General features: G+C 37.4%; 1 protein-coding gene across 2 annotated transcripts in view; it reads right to left on the bottom strand.

Moving 5' to 3' along the window:
* The window catches only part of UBXN8 (UBX domain protein 8), a 28755-nt gene that overhangs the window by 8865 nt on the left and 4535 nt on the right, over window positions 1-15355 (bottom strand). For both annotated transcript variants that reach the window (XM_003984652.6, XM_045055326.1), the window contains exons 2-4: window positions 11479-11601; window positions 8132-8202; window positions 2571-2693 (exon numbers count right to left, since the gene is read on the bottom strand). In XM_003984652.6, coding sequence (XP_003984701.1) covers window positions 2571-2693; window positions 8132-8202; window positions 11479-11601 — 317 coding nt within the window. The remainder of the gene's footprint in view (window positions 1-2570; window positions 2694-8131; window positions 8203-11478; window positions 11602-15355) is intronic.

Below are 15355 nucleotides of genomic sequence, written 5' to 3'. Positions count from 1 at the left end.
ACAACAGACAATTTCTAAATAGTCTCTAGTATAAACTTTATTCAATTCACAGTGGCTCTTTCTTTTACCCTGACGGCATTTCAGTAAAAAATGACATTTCAGTTAAAAACAAAACAAAACAAAACAAAACTCAACTCAGGGGTGCCTGGGTGGCTCAGTCGGTTGGGTGTCCCTTCGGCTCAGGTCACAATCTCGCAGTCTGTGAGTTCGAGCCCCATGTCAGGCTCTGCGCTGACAGCTCAGAGCCTGGAGCCTGTTTTGGATTCTGTGTCTCCCTCTCTCTGCCCCTCCCCAACTCACACTCTGTCTCTCTCTCTCAAAAATAAAATAAAAACATAAAAATAATTTTTTTTAATTAAAAAAAATTTAGTAAAAAATACTGGCTGGCTCTATTGGCAGAGCATGCAACTCTTAATCTCAGAGTCGTGAGTTCAAGCCTCTCGTTGGGTGTGGAGTCTACTTAAAAAAAAAAAAAAAAAAAAAAAAAGAACTTAGTCAATATTAGGTCCAGAAATTTAAAGCATTATTTCCTTGGAGAAGAAAACATAGAGTTTAACATCCTGTAGAAACTACTCTTACCCAGCCCTGGGGCTCCCCCTGATAGACACAAGGCTGAGAGGCATCTTTCCATTTTAATTGATCCCCACAGTTTTTAGTAGGGTGGAAGAAATAAGAAAACCTGAATGGTATCCTTTTCTCCTTTCATTAAAGGATGCAAGACAGTGCAAGGGATTATGCTTTAAAAAGCTGTGAAAAGAGAATAGGTATGTAAAAACATGTCTGTGTATGTAACCATGAAATACTTCCATAGTTGAACATGGCCGAAGTATCCTGTTACATATATTTTAGTTCTCAGATTCAAACTCTGACCTTCCTTTTGAATTAATCACTTTAGAAAGCAAAGGAATTTATTCCAGAAACCATATTACTTTTTATTAATATTATCCATTAAAACTTTTTCCTCAGCAAGATAATTAACTTAAATGTCAAATTCTCAGATTACTTACTAGTTCAAAAATACCCTTTTCTACATCCACTGACTTGTAAAAGTTCTCTTTATCAGACTAAAATGGCCACCATTTTGGTGGGCTGTTTTATTCCTTTATCCTAAGAAAACCTGGTGGAAGGGGAGGGGCAGTGGGAGCCAAGAGATCTAGATGCTCAATAGTTAACTGGCCAAACAGGCTGACTGCAAAGTACCAGGCTCCATCAGCTGCCGCCTACACTTTCTCTCAGCAATTAACATTCTGATTCTCACATTTTTTTTTAAGTTTATTTATTATTGAGAGAGATAGAGAGAAAACCAGTGGGGAAGGGGCAGAGAGAGGGGAACAAAGGCCCAGAGAGCCAGATGCGGGGCTCAAACTCACAAACTGTGAGATCATGACTTGAGCCGAAGTCGGCTTAACTGACTGAACCACCCAGGTGCCCCCTGATTCTCACATTCTTGATAGTCCTAAGAGCCTTAAGTCATAACAATGCCAGTGGTCTGCTTGGTCCCTGACTTCTTGTTGTCCCCACTAATTAGGTTAAAATATATGCTACTAGTGTCATGAAGACATAGCCTGAAAGCAAGGGGCAGAATGACTAATTCACTTTGTGACCATTTGAGAAAAAGGTGTGGCCAGCTAAAGTCAGGCTTCTGAACAGAAGACAAACTCATCTCCGAAGTGACATCACTCCACAGTGCAGGCACATTTCATGCTGCACATCTTTCGCATTAATTTCATTACCCACCCTTGATGCATATTTACCATTATGAAATGGATAACAACGGAGTCTAGCTTCACAGTAAGAATCCTGTTAACCTTTACTGGATCATTTTATTTATAGGATAGTAAAAGATGCAATATAAATAGAAAGCAAAACAACCCAAAAAGTCTTTGGGACAGAAATGATCTTACACATAAAATCTCTGACTAGTTACTCTCAAACTTAATTTTTTTTTTTTTTTAGGTAGGCTCCAGGTCCAACATGGGGGAGCTTGAACTCGTGGCCCTGAGATTAAGAGTTGCATGGTCTACCAACTGAGCCAGGCAGCCACCCCTAAAACTTAATTCCTTTATGAATATCGTTTTTCCTCTGTAAAAAAACTTTGAGCTGAAAACTACCATTAGCAAATGACAAAAGTTCATACTTAATGCCAAAGGAAAAAAGAGTCAAAGGTTAATTTGGCTTTATAGAAACAGAGCGAAACATAATGAGTATAATGTGTCATACCTTGGAGATCTTAAGGAAAGATCTGAATTTCCTCATATAAAATATGGTGATTGGTCAACAGTTTTCTCAAAGACAACTTTATGTTAGAGCTTCTCAAACATCTAGGTTATATGCTCTTTGGGCACCAAAAGCACTTAAGCCTTCAACACACAAATATGCTCTATGTACAATCATTAGCAATAAAGATTCCTAAAAACCAGACCAGTTTAACATCATTCGAAATTTTAAAAACCCAAATATGTAATATGCTTGTACATTATATGTACTTATACATTATATGTCATACACATATATTGCATGTATGTATGTAGTAGCAGAATTCAAAATATAAAGTGAGACTATTTTCTAACCCCAAGTTTATGACCATTGCTTAATTTCCAAGTTTCACCCGTCATCTGATAAAAGCGCTCTTCCAGTTTTCTCAATTTCATCTCCTGGTGAGGTTTTAGAACATTCTCTATGTATCTGCTGACCTATTAAAAAAAATAATAAATGAGGTGTTATTACCATAACATTCCAAAGATCTTCCATGGTCTATAAAGTTGTAAATAAGAAACAGGTTAACAAATTGTGTTTTCTGTCACACTGAATTTTGTCAAAAAAGCAGCATCCTCCTTTTACATCACTCTCTAAAAATCTGCATATATACCTAAAGCAGATAAAAACAAATGTTCTATGCTTATGCTTATTTGGCAGTTGGCCTCTAGATATTTTAATGTGTTCTCAGTCCAACAAAAACTTACTACGAGCTAGGGATACAAAGATGCATAGGATGTGATGCTTGGCTTCTAGGAGCTTAAAGTCAAAGCCATTTGTTCAAGGCACAATGCCCAAGGCAGGAAGTCACTTGGAAAAGTGTTAATGAACAGCTTAATCATAGGAAAGTAGAAAATATTTTTGGGCTTAAAAGAAATGGAGATTCTGGTGGGGTTTTTTTGTTTTTATTTTTATAAGTTTATTTATTTACTTTTTGGGAGGGAGGGGCAGATAGAGAGGGAGACAGAATCCCAAGCAGGCTTGCACTGTCAGCGCAGAGACCAACGTGGGGCTTGAACTCACAAACTTCAAAATCATGACCTGAGCTGAAGTCAAGAGTTGGACGCTCAACCAAGTGAGCCACCCAGGCACGCCAGAAAAAGAATATTGTGAACAACTGTAAACCAACAATTCAGAAAACCAAGATGAAGTGGACAAACTCCTAGAAACATACAAATTGCCTAAACTGACTCAAGAATTAGGAAATCTCAACATACCTAACAAGATAATGAATCAGTAATTAAAAGCCTCCCAGTAAAGAAAAGTAGATTCACAGGTGAATTCTATCAAATCTTTAAACATTTTTTAATGTTTATTTTTGAGAGAGAGAGAACGTGCGCATGTGTGTGTACACAAGTGGAGGAGGGGCAGAGAGAGGGAGAGACACAGAATCTGAAGCAGGTGCCAGGCTCTGAGCTGTCAGCTCACTCAAGGCCGGAACCCACGAACTTCAAGATCATGGCCTGAGCAGAAGTGGGATGCTCAACCAACCGGGCTACCCAGGTGCTCTTCTATCAAACCTTTATTTTTATTTATTTATTTATTTATTTATTTATTTATTTATTTTTCCAACATTTATTTATTTTGGGGACAGAGAGAGAGACAGAGCATGAACGGGGGAGGGGCAGAGAGAGAGGGAGACACAGAATCGGAAACAGGCTCCAGGCTCTGAGCCATCAGCCCAGAGCCTGACGCGGGGCTCGAACTCCTGGACCGCAAGATCGTGACCTGGCTGAAGTCGGACGCTTAACCGACTGCGCCACCCAGGCGCCCCTCTATCAAACCTTTAAAGAAGAGTTAACACTGTCTTGTTGACACTCCAAAAAATAAAAGTAAGAACAGTTCCTAATTAATTACATGAGGTCAACATCATCCTGATACCAAAGCCAGGCAAAGACACTACAAGACTAGTACAAACCAGTATCTCTTATGTAGATGCAAAAATCCTCAACGAAATTCTAGCAAACTGAATCCAAAAACATACTGAAAGGATTATATACCGGCTATGTGTGATTCATCCCAAGAATGCAAGACGTTTCAACATAAGAAAATCAATCAGTGTAATACATATCAATAAAACAAAGGGGAAAAAAATACATGATCATCTCAATTGATAAGGAAAAAACATTTGACAAAACTCAACACTCTTTATGATAAAAATACTCAGAAACTAGGAATAGGAAGGAACTTGCTCAACATAATGAGTAGCTAGAAAAAACCCATAGCTAACATCACATTCAGTGGTGAAAGACTAAAAGCTTTCTAAGACCAGGAACAACACAAGGATGCTGGCTTTCACCACTACTATTCAACACCATTTAGAAGTTTTAGCTAGAGCAATAGGCAAGAAAAATAAACAAACACCATTTTGGAAAGGAGGAAGTAAAACTATCCCTATTCTCAGATGACATGATCTTAAATTTTTTTTTTCCAACGTTTATTATTTTTGGGACAGAGAGAGACAGAGCATGAACGGGCGAGGGGCAGAGAGAGAGGGAGACACAGAATCGGAAACAGGCTCCAGGCTCTGAGCCATCAGCCCAGAGCCCAACACGGGGCTCGAACTCACAGACCGCGAGATCGTGACCTGGCTGAAGTCGGATGCTTAACCGACTGCGCCACCCAGGCGCCCCAGATGACATGATCTTATATAGGCATATATTAGAGATATTGAAGGTCAGTTTGCAATAAAGTAAATATCACAATAAAGCAAGTCAAATTAATTTTCTGGTTTCCTAGTGCATATAAAAGTTATGTTTAGGGATGCCTGGGTGGCTCAGTCAGTTAAGTGTCCAACTCTTGGTTTAGGCTCAGGTCATGATCTCATGGTTTGTGGGTTCGAGCCCCAAATCAGGCTCTGTGCTGACAGTGTAGAGCCTGCTTGGGATTCTCTCTCTTCCCCTCTCTCTCTGCCCCTCCCCTGCTGTTTCTCTCTCTTTCCTTGTCTCTGCTCCTCCCCCACTTGTGCTTTCTCTCTCAAAATAAATAAACTTAAAAAAAGTTATGTTTATACTATACTGTAGTCTACTAAGTGTGCAATAGCATTAGGTCTACAAAAAAGTACATGACTTAATTAAAAAATACTTTCTTGTTAAAAAATGCTAACCATTATCTGAGCTTTCATTGAGTTGCAATCACTGATCACAGATTACCATAAAAAATATAATAATAAAACATTTGAAATATTGCGACAATTACCAAAATATAACACAGAGACAGGAAGTGAGCAAATGCTGTTAGAAAAAAATGGCACCAATAGACTTGCTCAATGTAGGGTTGCCATAAACATTCAATATGTAAAAAAACCAACCAAACAAACAAACAAAAAAACCTGTATCTTCAAAGCACAATAAAATGAAGTACAATAAAATGAGGTTTGCCTTAATAGAAAATCCAAAGAGTCCATGCACAGCAATCACTAGAGCTACTAAATAATAAACAAAGTGCAGGGTACAAGATCAACACAGAAAAACCATTTGTATTTCTATCCACTAGCAATGAAAAGTCAAAAAAGGAAATTAAAACCACAATTACATTTAAAACAGCATCCAAAATAAAATACGTAGAAATAAATTTAGCCAAAAGGGTAACTATGTACACTGAAACCTATAAAATATTGTTGGAAGAAATTAAAGATATAAATAAGTGGAAAGACATTACAGGCTTATGGTTGAAAGTTTTAATATCATTAAGATGTCAACACGAGGCAAAGCAAGGAAGACTTAATATAAAATGTCAAAACTACCTAAAGCAATCTATGGATTTTGATGTAATCCTTCTCAAAAATCACAAAGGCCTTTTTTACAGAAATGGAAAAGCCAACTCAAATTTATTTGAAAGTGTAAAGAGCCCCAAATAGCCAAAACAATATTAAAAAAGAAACTGAATCCCCACCTCACACTATATACAAAAATATATACACACTATATACTCAAAGTGGATTAGTAACCTAAATATAAAAGCTACAACTATACAACTCTTTTTTTTTTCTTTTTACAACTATACAACTCTTGAAAGAAAATATATAGGGGTAAATCATCATGGCTTTCAATTTGGCAATGGATTCTTAGAGGGACACCAAAAGCATGAGCAACAAAAGAAATAACTGGATTTCATCAAAACTTTTGTGCATCAATGGACAATATCAAAATAATGAAGAGAACCCACACAATTGGAGAAAATACTTGGAAATTATGTATCTGATAAGAGTCTAGTATCCAGAATACATAAAGAACTCTCATTAAAAAAAAAAAAGACAATACAACCCCAAAATGGGCAAAGAACTTGAACAGACATTTCTGCAGAGAAGACATAAGAATAGACATTCTCCACCAAGCATATGAAAAGACATTCAACATTATTAGTCATTAGGGAAATGCAAATCAAAACCACAATGTGATACCACTTCATGCTCATCACAATGAGAATTTATTGTTTTGAGAGAGAGAGTACATGGGAGGGGCAGAGAAAGAGGCAGAGAGAGAAAATCCCAGGCAGGGACACAGGGCTTGAACTCACGAACCTCAAGATCTGAGCCAAGATCAAGAGTCAGACACCTAACCAACTGAGCCACCCAGGCGCCACTACAATGAATATTTAAAAGGAGATGGGGGTGGGAAAATATATGTCCGTGAGGAAATGGAGAAATTGGGACCCTCAGAAATTGGTGAGAATATAAAATGGAATAGCTGGTGTAGAGAACAATTTGGTGGTTCCTCAAAAAGGTAAACACAGAATTACCAGATGACCCAGCAATTCCACTCCTATATATATATGCCCAAAAGAACTGAAAACAGGTACTCAAAGAATTGTGTCCAAATATTCATAGCAGCACTATTCACAACAGCCTAAAGGTGGAAACAACCTAAATGTGCATCAGCAAATGAACTGATAAACAAGTTTTTTTCTTTTAATTTTTTTTTTAACGTTTATTTATTTTTGAGACAGAGAGAGACAGAGCATGAACGGGGGAGGGTCAGAGAGAGGGAGACACAGAATCCGAAACAGGGTCCAGGCTCTGAGCTGTCAGCACAGAGCCCAACGCGGGGCTCGAACTCATGGACCACGAGATCATGACCTGAGCCGAAGTCGGCCGCTTAACCGACTGAGCCACCCAGGCGCCCCTGATAAACAAGTTTTGATACATCCATACAATGAAATATTATTTACCTGCAAAAAAGGAATGAGGTACTGATACATGTATATGGATGAACCCCAGAAAACATTATTCTAAGTGAAAGAAGGCAAACACAAAAAGTCACATATTATGTGATTCTACTCAAATGAAATATCCAGAATACATAAATCCATATAAACAGAAAGCAGACCTAGTTGCCAAAGGACAGGAGTGGGAATGGAGAAGTGACTATTTAATAGGTACGGGGTCTTGTTTTGGGGTAAAGAAAATGTTTTGGAACTAGAGAGAGGTAGTGATTGCATAACACTGCAAATGTTCTAAATGCCACTGAGTTGTACATTTTAAATTGGTTAATTTTTTTTAATTGGTTAATTTTAAGTCATGTGAATTTGACCTCAATAATTAAAAAATCTGAGCACATGGGGCACCTGGGTGGCTTAGTCAGTTAAGCGTCTGATTCTTGATTTCAGCTGAAGTCATGATTTTACAGTTCCTGAGTTTGACCCCCAGTCAGGCTCTGCACTGAGAACACAGAGCCTGTTTGGGATTACCTCTCTCCTCTCTCTCTGCACCCTGCCCCCCACTCTCACATGTGAGCATGTTCTCTCTCTCTTTCAAAATAAATAAACTTAAAAAAAAAGTCCAAGCACAAATGCAGAAAGCAACAGACCTCGATTTTAAATGCCCCAAGATGTTCTGTATTCTCTTTATATATACTCTCTAAAAATTATGCTTTACCTTTTCACCCTGTGCCTCTTGTTGTTTTTTCCTGACAAGTTTTTGCCTTTTTTCATTCTTCTCTTCTTCTTCTAAGACATCAAAACATAAAAATGCTTTTTAATTCCCAAATATCGTAAGTTGAATGCTCTTTTCTCTGAAAGTAGTCTGTAGATAACATTTTGGGAGACACAAGCCTTCAAAAAACAGACTGTGTTTTTCAAACGATGAAAATGAGGTACATGCAGACAGTTCAAACAAAGAAATCCACAAGTAAAATCTGTAAGAAACGGTCTGTTCTGAAACAAAAATTCTCTAACATTCATTAATATCATATGTCATGGTTTTGGTGAGGAGGCTTCAAGAATGATTATATTGGATTTTTCATGCTAGGGCTTCAGCAGCTCCAAGACATGGCATGAAAGCCCATTTCTGCACATGAAGCGGAGAATGCTGCCCTGTAGGCATGTGTGCCATTTGGTCACCCTTGACATGACAGTAAAAGCATCATACCTGGGCGCCTAGTTAACTCAGTCAGTGGAGTGTGCAACTCTTTTTTTTTTTTTTTTTTAATGTTTAGTTATTTTTGAATGAAAGAGAGACAAGAGTGTGAGCAGGGGAGGGGCAGAGAGAGAGGGAGACACAGAATCTGAAGCAGGATCCAGGCTCTGAGCTCTCAGCAGAGCCCGATGTAGGGCTCGAACTCACAAACTGCGAGATCATGACCTGAGCTGAAGTTGGATGCTAAACCAACTGAGCCACCCAGGCGCCCCATGTGTGACTCTTGATCTCGGGGTTGTGAGTTTGAACCCCACATTAGGTATACAGATTAAAAATAAAGTCTTTTAAAAATAAATAAAGGGGCACGTGGCTGGCTCAGTGGGTAGAGCATCTGACTTCATCCCAGCGTCATGAGTTCAAGCCCCACATTGGGCACGGAGCCTACTTTAAAAAAAAAAAAAAAACATACGGGGCACTTGGGTGGCTCAGTGGGTTGAGCCTCTGACTCTTGGTTTTGGCTCAGGTGATCCCACAGTTCATGGATTTGAGCCCCAAGTCAGGCTTTGCACTGATGGTGTGGAGCCTACTTGGGATTCCTTCTCTCCCTCTCTCTCTACGTCTCCCCCACTCTCTCTCTCTCAAAAAAAAAAAAAAAAGCTTTAAAAAAAACTCATACACACATATAAGCAACATGCCTAGACCCCAAAAGTGGAGTTTGCTTGGAAACTCCCATGACTGAACCAATATTAGGTTATTAGCCACTGAATGGCAAGAGAAAGAATATTTGCTGTTGTATAACCTTTTTTATTCTAAGTACACTAAGTTTCATTTGAATTAATTTCATTTAACTGTATTCCCTTGAGGAATTAGACATCTTTTTGGAAAATACATCCTTTAACCTGCCTGGCTCCTTAAACAGGAGTGTTCCTTTCTGTCAACAACTTTCTCTCCTGGCAATAAATATATCCTCAAGTTTATTAAGGAAAGATTAGGGCAGCAAAGCACATAGGAAAGCAGAAGGTCTAGTCTGCCCACTAACTTGCTATGTGATGAGTTAGACTTAGTGATCTTAAGACTCCCCTTCTGACTCTGAATCAAAGAATATAGTTTCTAAATAAATCAACAGCAGGTGATTAAGGGGCTTTAATCCCTTTTTTCTTTTTAAGTAGGCTCCACACCCAGCATGGGACTTGAACTCATGACCCTGAGATCAAGAGTCACATGCTCTACTGACTGAGCCAAATAGGTTCCCCAAAGGTCTTTAATCCTTAAAGCCACCGAGAACTGACTGCTTCTGAACTTGTGATACACTTCATCATGCAAATCTTTACAAAACACGGAGGATTAAAGTTTTGGATGAATCTGAAGTCTGGTATCTCAATATCTGATGACCCTAGGGAAGATACAAAGCGTATAAATATGCGGATTTTTTACTCATTTAAAGGAAATCTGACAATAATTAAGCACTTTATATAGTCTTAATTACTTCTTAAATAGTTTTAGCCTTCAGTGATGACTATGTCTCAAAATTATTAATCCGTAAATGTACCAGAATGATGTACACTCTAACAATAAAAAGGTACAATTTAAACTACAAAAACTAGGGGCGCCTGGGTGGCGCAGTCGGTTAAGCATCCGACTTCAGCCAGGTCACGATCTTGCGGTCCGTGAGTTCGAGCCCCGCATCAGGCTCTGGGCTGATGGCTCAGAGCCTGGAGCCTGTTTCCGATTCGGTCTCCCTCTCTCTCTGCCCCTCCCCCATTCATGCTCTGTCTCTCTCTGTCCCAAAAATAAATAAAAAACGTTGAAAAAAAAATAAACTACAAAAACTATGTCAAATACACGTTTCCCTTATTTATAAAATATAGAATATTTGACCATTTAATGCCTGCAGCAAATATCCTCCTGATGTCAAATGCACTTAACACAAAATTTCCAAGAGAAGTTACAATGCTCTTATTTAATTTTCCAATGGATAATTTGAAGTATAAGACATCAAATAATTTACCAAAAGAAGAGAAGAATTTCAAAAATCTATGATTGAGAGACCCTAAAACATCTAGATTGTCTTTTATGTTTGGGTTGAACAGTATAACCTTTTAGGATTATGGTTATATTCATGGTTAATTTGGAAAGGCTATAAATTAAGCACTGCTTATTTTCCTGTCATTTATTTACATTTAAATAAGTAGCAAAATGAAACACAATGTACCAAAATCACTATTGGCAAGCTTCTTTGCAAAAGGATGTAAAAATTCAGGCTTTAGTTTTAGGATTCATCTTTTCTGAAGTGAACTACAATATTGTTTTAAAAGGCTTCTAACACTTTTAACATTGTCAAAGGCTTTGACAAATGTTTACTTACCAAAATTACAGTAAAATTTTTTGCCTATCAAACATAAAATAAGAACAAGCATGGTTTCCTAAAATTAAGAGTAAGCACTTAACTCTATAGGTAAGTGTGTAAACAAAAACTGCCAAAGTGAAAGGAAAAATAAATTAGGTTGAAAAGCCTCTACAGATTAACCATAGAAAACATGACCATTTGTTGAATAGTTTATAAACTGAAAACATAAACCTCAAAGAACAATGAAACTGCACAATTTAAAATCAGAGAATTTGCAATGTATCAATATAGAAATGCTATCATTTCAAATGTGTATACAAGGATAATGTACAATTTCCCATAAAAATGTTGGGATTTATAGTCCATTAAAAATCAAGACTAAAGTAATGATCAGCTGAAATTATATGTCACAAATTAACAGTAAATGGTTCTAATTATGCAAAATCCTAGAATAAATAAATAAATAAAATACTCTAAAGAGTAGAAAATTATAAAAGGGTAGCATAAACAATAAACTTACCTTTCAGATACACTTGGGAAGATTTAAATGAATTAAGCCATGAGGTAGTCACAGAAATAATTAAAGTAAGAAGAGCAAGTAGTAAGAAAATCCGGCCACACAGCAAAATTAGATCTTTAACTCCTTAAAAAAGAAAAAAAGAATAATAATAATTAAAGTTCAAAATATTTTCCTTTTTAAACATTTTAATTTATATTAATTTATATTAAAATTAAAATTTTAAATTGAATTTATATTATTTTTTAAAATTTATATCCAAGTTAGTTAGCATACAGTGCAATTGTGATTTCAGGAGTAGAATCCCAGTGATTCATCCCCTACATATAACACCCAGTGCTCATCCCAACAAGTGTCCTCCTTAATGACCCTTGCCCATTTAGCCCATCACCCCACCCAAAACCCCTCCAGCAACCCTCAGTTTGTTCTCTGTATTTAAGAGTCTCTTATGTTTTGGGGCACCTGGGTGGCTCAGTCAGTTAAGCGTCAAACTATTGGTTTCAGCTCAGGTCATGATCTCAAGGTTCATGAGTTTAAGACCTGCATTGGGCTCTGTGCCCTCCTTTGGATTCTCTCCCTCTCGCTCTCTCTCTCCTCCTCCCCTATTTGCATTCTCTCTCTCTCAAAATAAATAAACTTAAAAAAAAAGTCTGTTTTGTCCCTCTCCCTGTTTTCATATTATTTTTGCTTCCCTTATGTTCATCTATTTTGTATCTTAAATCCCACGAGTGAATTATGTTCATCTATTTTGTATCTTAAATCCCACGAGTGAAGTCATATGATATTTGTCTTTCTCTAATTTCACTTAGCATAATACACTCTAGTTCCATCCACATTGTTGCAATAGCAAGACTTCATTATTTTTGACTGCCAAGTAATATTTCATTGTATACCACATCCTCTTTATCCATTCATCAGTCAATGAACTTTGGCTACTCTCAATAACACTGCTATAAACATTGGGGTGCATGTGCCCCTTTGAAACAGGACATCTGTATCCTTTAGATAAATACTTAGCAGTGCAATTGCTGGGTCATAGGGTAGTTCTAGTTTTGATTTTTTGAGGAACCTCCATACAGTTTTCCAGAGTGGCTGCACCAGTTTGTATTCCCACCAGCAATGCAAAAGGGTTCCTCTTTCTCCGCATCCTTGTCAACATCTGTCATTGCCTGAGTTGTTAATGTTAGCCATTCTTAAAGGTGTGAGTTGGTATCTCATCGTGGTTTTCATTTGTATTTCCCTGATGATGAGTGATGCTGAGCATTTTTTCATGTGTCTGTTAGCCATCTGGATATCTTCTTTGCAAAAGTGTCTATTCATGCAAAAGTGTCTTTTGCCCATTTCTTCACTGGATCATGTTTTTTGGGTGTTGAGTTTGATAAGTTCTTCATAGATTTTTAGATACTAACCCTTTATCTGATATGTCATTTGCAAATACCTTCTCCCATTCTGTCAGTTGCCTTTTGGTTTTGCTGATTGTTTCCTTCACTGCGCAGAAAGTTTTTATTTTGATGAGGTCCCAATAGTTCATTTTTGCTTTTGTTTCCCTTGCCTCCAGAGACATGTTAAGTAAGAAATTGCTGTGGCCAAGATAAAAGAGGTTTTTGCCTGCTTTCTCCTCTAAGATTTTGATGGCTTCCTGTCTTACATTTAGGTCTTTCATCCATTTTGAGTTTATTTTAGTGTATGGTATAAGAATGTGGTCCAGGTTCATTCATTTACATGTTGCTGTCCAGTTTTTCCAACACCATTTGCTAAAAAGACTGTCTTTATTCCATTGGATATTCTTTCCTGCTTTGTCAAACATCAGTTGGTCATATGTTTGTGGGTCCATTTCTGGATTCTCTATTCTGTTCCATTGATCCATGTGTCTGTTTTGTGCCAGTACCATACTGTCTTGATAATTACAACTTTGTAATACATCTTGAAGTCTGGAATTGTGATGCCTCCAGCCTTGGTTTTCTTTTTTAGGATTGCTTTGGCTATTTGGGGTCTTTTCTACTTCCATACAAATTTTAGGATTGTTTGTACTACCTCTGTGAAGAATGTTGGTGTTATTTTGATAGGGATTGCATTGAATATGTAGATTGCTTTGGGTAGTATCGACATTTTAACAATATTCTTCCAAGCCATGAGCATGGAATGTTTTTCCATTTTTTTGTGTCTTCTTCAATTTCTTTCATAAGCTTTCTAATAGTTTTCAGTGTACAGATTTTTCACTTCTTTGGTTAGGTTTATTCCTAGGTATTTAATGATTTTTGATGTAATTGAAAATGGGATCAATACCTTGATTTCTCTTTCTGCTGCTTCATTATTGGTGTAGCAAAATGCAACTGATTTCTGTGTATTGATTTTATATCCTGAGACTTTGCTGAATTCATGGATCAGTTTTAGCAGTTTTTTAGTGGAATCTTTTGGGTTTTCCACATAGAATATCGTCATCTGTGAAGAGGGAAAGTTTGACTTCCTTCTTGTCTATTTGGATGCCTTTTATTTCTGTGTTGTCTGATTGCTGACGCTAGGACCTTCAACACTATTTTGAATAACAGTGGTGAGAATGGACATTCTTGTGTTTCTGACTTTAGGGGGAAAGATCTGTTTTTCCCCATTGAGGATGATATTAGCGGTGGGTCTTTCATACATGGCTTTATGATCTTGAGGTATGATCCTTTTATCCCTACTTTCTTGAGGGTTTTTATCAAGAAAGGATGCTGTATTTTGTCAAATACTTTCCCTGCATCTATTGAGAGGATCATGTGGTTCTTACTCTTTCTTTTATTAATGTGATGTATCAGGATGCTTGGGTGGCTCAGTCAGTAAGCGTCCGACTTCAGCTCAGGTCATGATCTCACGGTTCGTGAGTTCAAACCCTGCATTGGGCTCTGTGCTGACAGGTCAGAGCCTGGAGCCTGCTTCAGATTCTGTGTCTCCCTCTCTCTCCGCTCCTCCCCCACTCACACTCTGTCTCTCTCCCAAAAATAAATAAACATTTACAAAAATTATTAATGTGATGTATCACATTGATTTGTGAATATTGAACCAGCCCTGCATCCCAGGTATAAATCCCACTTGATCGTGGTAAATAATTCTTTTAATATATTGTTGGATCTGGTTGGCTAGTATTTTGTTGAGAATTTTTGCATCCATGTTCATCAAGGAAATTGGTCTATAGTTTTCCTTTTTAGTGAGGTCTTTGTCTGGTTTTGGAATCAAGCTAGTGTTGGCCTCATAGAATGAGTTTGGAAGCTTTCCTTCCATTTCTGCTTTTTGGAACAGCTTCAAAAGAATAGGTGTTAACTCTTCTTTAAATGTTTGACAGAATCCCCCTTACTTTCCTTGATACTAATAACAAATAGTAAGGCATTAAGAAGATTATTTGTAGTAATAAAGAATAGTAAAAGTTAAGCAACTGTCTTAAGATTTTTTTCAGATACACTCCTTTGTGAGCTAAAATTCATCATGGTTGATTATTACCAGAACAAGTTTTCAAAAAACAATTTTAGAACATCTTCGGTCTTATGAATACAGGTAGAATTCATATGACTGACTACACTTATAAACATTATGATTATCAATAATGCATAAATTCTGGTTTCCCTCTGTCCAGAGAGGTAGGTAAAATTATCCCATTGGGAATTAAATTGTGACATTAGCATCTTGTCAAATTCTAGTTTGTTCATTCATTCACTTAAAGATTTATTTTTATTTTATTTTTTTTAATTTTTTTTCAACGTTTTATTTATTTTTGGGACAGAGAGAGACAAAGCATGAATGGGGGAGGGGCAGAGAGAGAGGGAGACACAGAATCGGAAACAGGCTCCAGGCTCTGAGCCATCAGCCCAGAGCCCGACGCGGGGCTCGAACTCACGGACTGCGAGAT

This window comes from Felis catus, chromosome B1 (assembly GCF_018350175.1).
Source record: "Felis catus isolate Fca126 chromosome B1, F.catus_Fca126_mat1.0, whole genome shotgun sequence".
NCBI lineage: Eukaryota > Metazoa > Chordata > Mammalia > Carnivora > Felidae > Felis > Felis catus.
Note: the sequence above shows the minus strand (reverse complement) of the source record. Positions and strands in the feature narration are given on the sequence as shown.